The 1,891-nt window shown below is 62.7% G+C and overlaps 1 protein-coding gene across 1 annotated transcript; it reads left to right on the top strand.

Moving 5' to 3' along the window:
* The first annotated feature begins 6 nt into the window (after nucleotides 1–6).
* Nucleotides 7–1,860, top strand: LOC105310933 (AMP deaminase 2-like). The gene is made up of 6 exons (XM_011387014.2): nucleotides 7–81; nucleotides 167–298; nucleotides 504–667; nucleotides 951–1,077; nucleotides 1,175–1,338; nucleotides 1,643–1,860. Exons 1-6 carry the CDS (start codon nucleotides 31–33, stop codon nucleotides 1,836–1,838), a joined length of 834 nt encoding a protein of 277 aa, XP_011385316.2. The 5' UTR covers nucleotides 7–30; the 3' UTR covers nucleotides 1,839–1,860.
* Nucleotides 1,861–1,891: the final 31 nt, after the last annotated feature.

The raw sequence follows: 1,891 nt of genomic DNA, 5'->3' as shown, positions 1-1,891 counted from the left end.
GAGCAGACGCTGCGGGAGGTCTTCGAGAGCATGAACCTCACCGCCTACGACCTGAGTGTGGACACACTCGACGTGCACGCGGTTTGTCCCAGCAGTGGGGGCCGAGGGGCTGGGTCAGGGTGCAGGCCGAGGGTCGGGGTGACCTGGGCCTACCTGTCTACCCCAGGACAGGAACACCTTCCATCGCTTCGATAAATTCAACGCCAAATACAACCCTATTGGGGAGTCTGTCCTCCGAGAGATCTTCATCAAGACGGACAACAGGGTTTCTGGGAAATACTTTGCTCACATCATTAAGGTGAGGAGGCGTGGCTGCCAGGGCCCAGGTACAGGGCAGCGTGGGCCTTGGGAAGCCCTCCCCCGACCTGAGCGAGAGCCAGGGTATTGGGGGCTCCCAGGGGTGGGTGAGGAGGGCGGGTCAGAGGCATGAGGAGGTCTGACTGAGCACACGTGGTGGTGGGTGGGAAGCTCGAGCTTGACGGTGGTCGCCTGCGTGTGCCTAGGAGGTGATGTCGGATCTGGAGGAGAGCAAATACCAGAACGCGGAGCTGCGGCTCTCCATCTATGGGCGCTCGAGGGACGAGTGGGACAAGCTGGCACGCTGGGCCGTGATGCACCGCGTACACTCCCCAAACGTGCGCTGGCTCGTGCAGGTGCCCCGCCTCTTGTGAGTGTCTCCGGGAGCGGGAGGGACATAGCGGGCAGAGTTCTAGGGGGCAAGGCCAGCCTCCTGCCCTCCTGGGAGGCTGACTGCCCCCATCCCAGCGAGTCCTCTGAGTAAAAGGAGGGCCCTCCCTGATTCCGCCCATGGTTCGTCCAGCTCGGCCCACCCAGTATGGTTCGAAAGTGCTTCTGTGATCTTGGGCCAGGGTCCGACCCTTCCTGGCCTGCCGGTGCCCTCACACCGGCCCTGACCTGCGTGCATCCATGTGCCTACGTCTCTCCCGCAGTGATGTGTACCGTACCAAGGGCCAGCTGGCCAACTTTCAGGAGATGCTGGAGAACATCTTCCTGCCACTGTTCGAGGCCACCGTGCACCCCGCCAGCCACCCGGAGCTGCACCTCTTCTTGGAGCACGTGAGGGGGTGGCACAGGGCTGGGCCTGGGGAAGGGGAGGAGAGCCTGCCTCAGGCCTGGCGGTAGCTCAGGACATAACCCCAGGGTCCTATTCCAGGTGGATGGCTTTGACAGCGTGGATGATGAGTCCAAGCCTGAGAACCATGTCTTCAACCTGGAGAGCCCCCTCCCCGAGGCTTGGGTGGAGGAGGACAACCCGCCCTACGCCTACTACCTGTACTACACCTATGCCAACATGGCTATGCTGAATCACCTGCGCAGGTGCGGGCTCTGCACCTCTGCTCGCCCTGCTGTTTCTTATCCTCTCACGCAACGGGCCTGGCCCTGGCCCTGGCCCTGCTCTGGTCTGGGCCTATGGAGACTTGACCCCGCTCTTGCCCCAGGTTGGACCTGATGGGTTTTCTCTGCCCTCGGGTCTCCATGGCTCACACCATGGCTCACACCTTGCCTCGCAGCCAAGAATCTAGCCCTGCCCCCTGTCCCAGGCGCACACCGTCTCAGGGTGGGGGCTTGGGAGCCTGGTGAGCCTGGGCTTGGGAGCTGACGCTGTCTTCATGTCCCGCAGGCAAAGGGGCTTCCACACATTTGTGCTGCGGCCGCACTGCGGGGAGGCTGGGCCTATCCACCACCTGGTGTCGGCCTTCATGCTGGCTGAGAACATCTCACATGGGCTGCTTTTGCGCAAGGTCAGGGCTGCACCCCCAGTCTCTTTCCCAATCGTTTACTTTCCTCCCGACCCTTCGGGCCCCTTCAGCAGCTGATCCTCCTCTTCACACAGCCCCAAGTCCGTACTGCTCCACGCCCCAGCGTCCAC

This window comes from Pteropus vampyrus, unplaced genomic scaffold (assembly GCF_000151845.1).
Source record: "Pteropus vampyrus isolate Shadow unplaced genomic scaffold, Pvam_2.0 Scaffold17039, whole genome shotgun sequence".
Taxonomy (NCBI): Eukaryota; Metazoa; Chordata; class Mammalia; order Chiroptera; family Pteropodidae; genus Pteropus; species Pteropus vampyrus.
The sequence above is the reverse complement of the archived record's forward strand: the minus strand, read 5'-3'. Positions and strand labels throughout refer to the sequence as shown.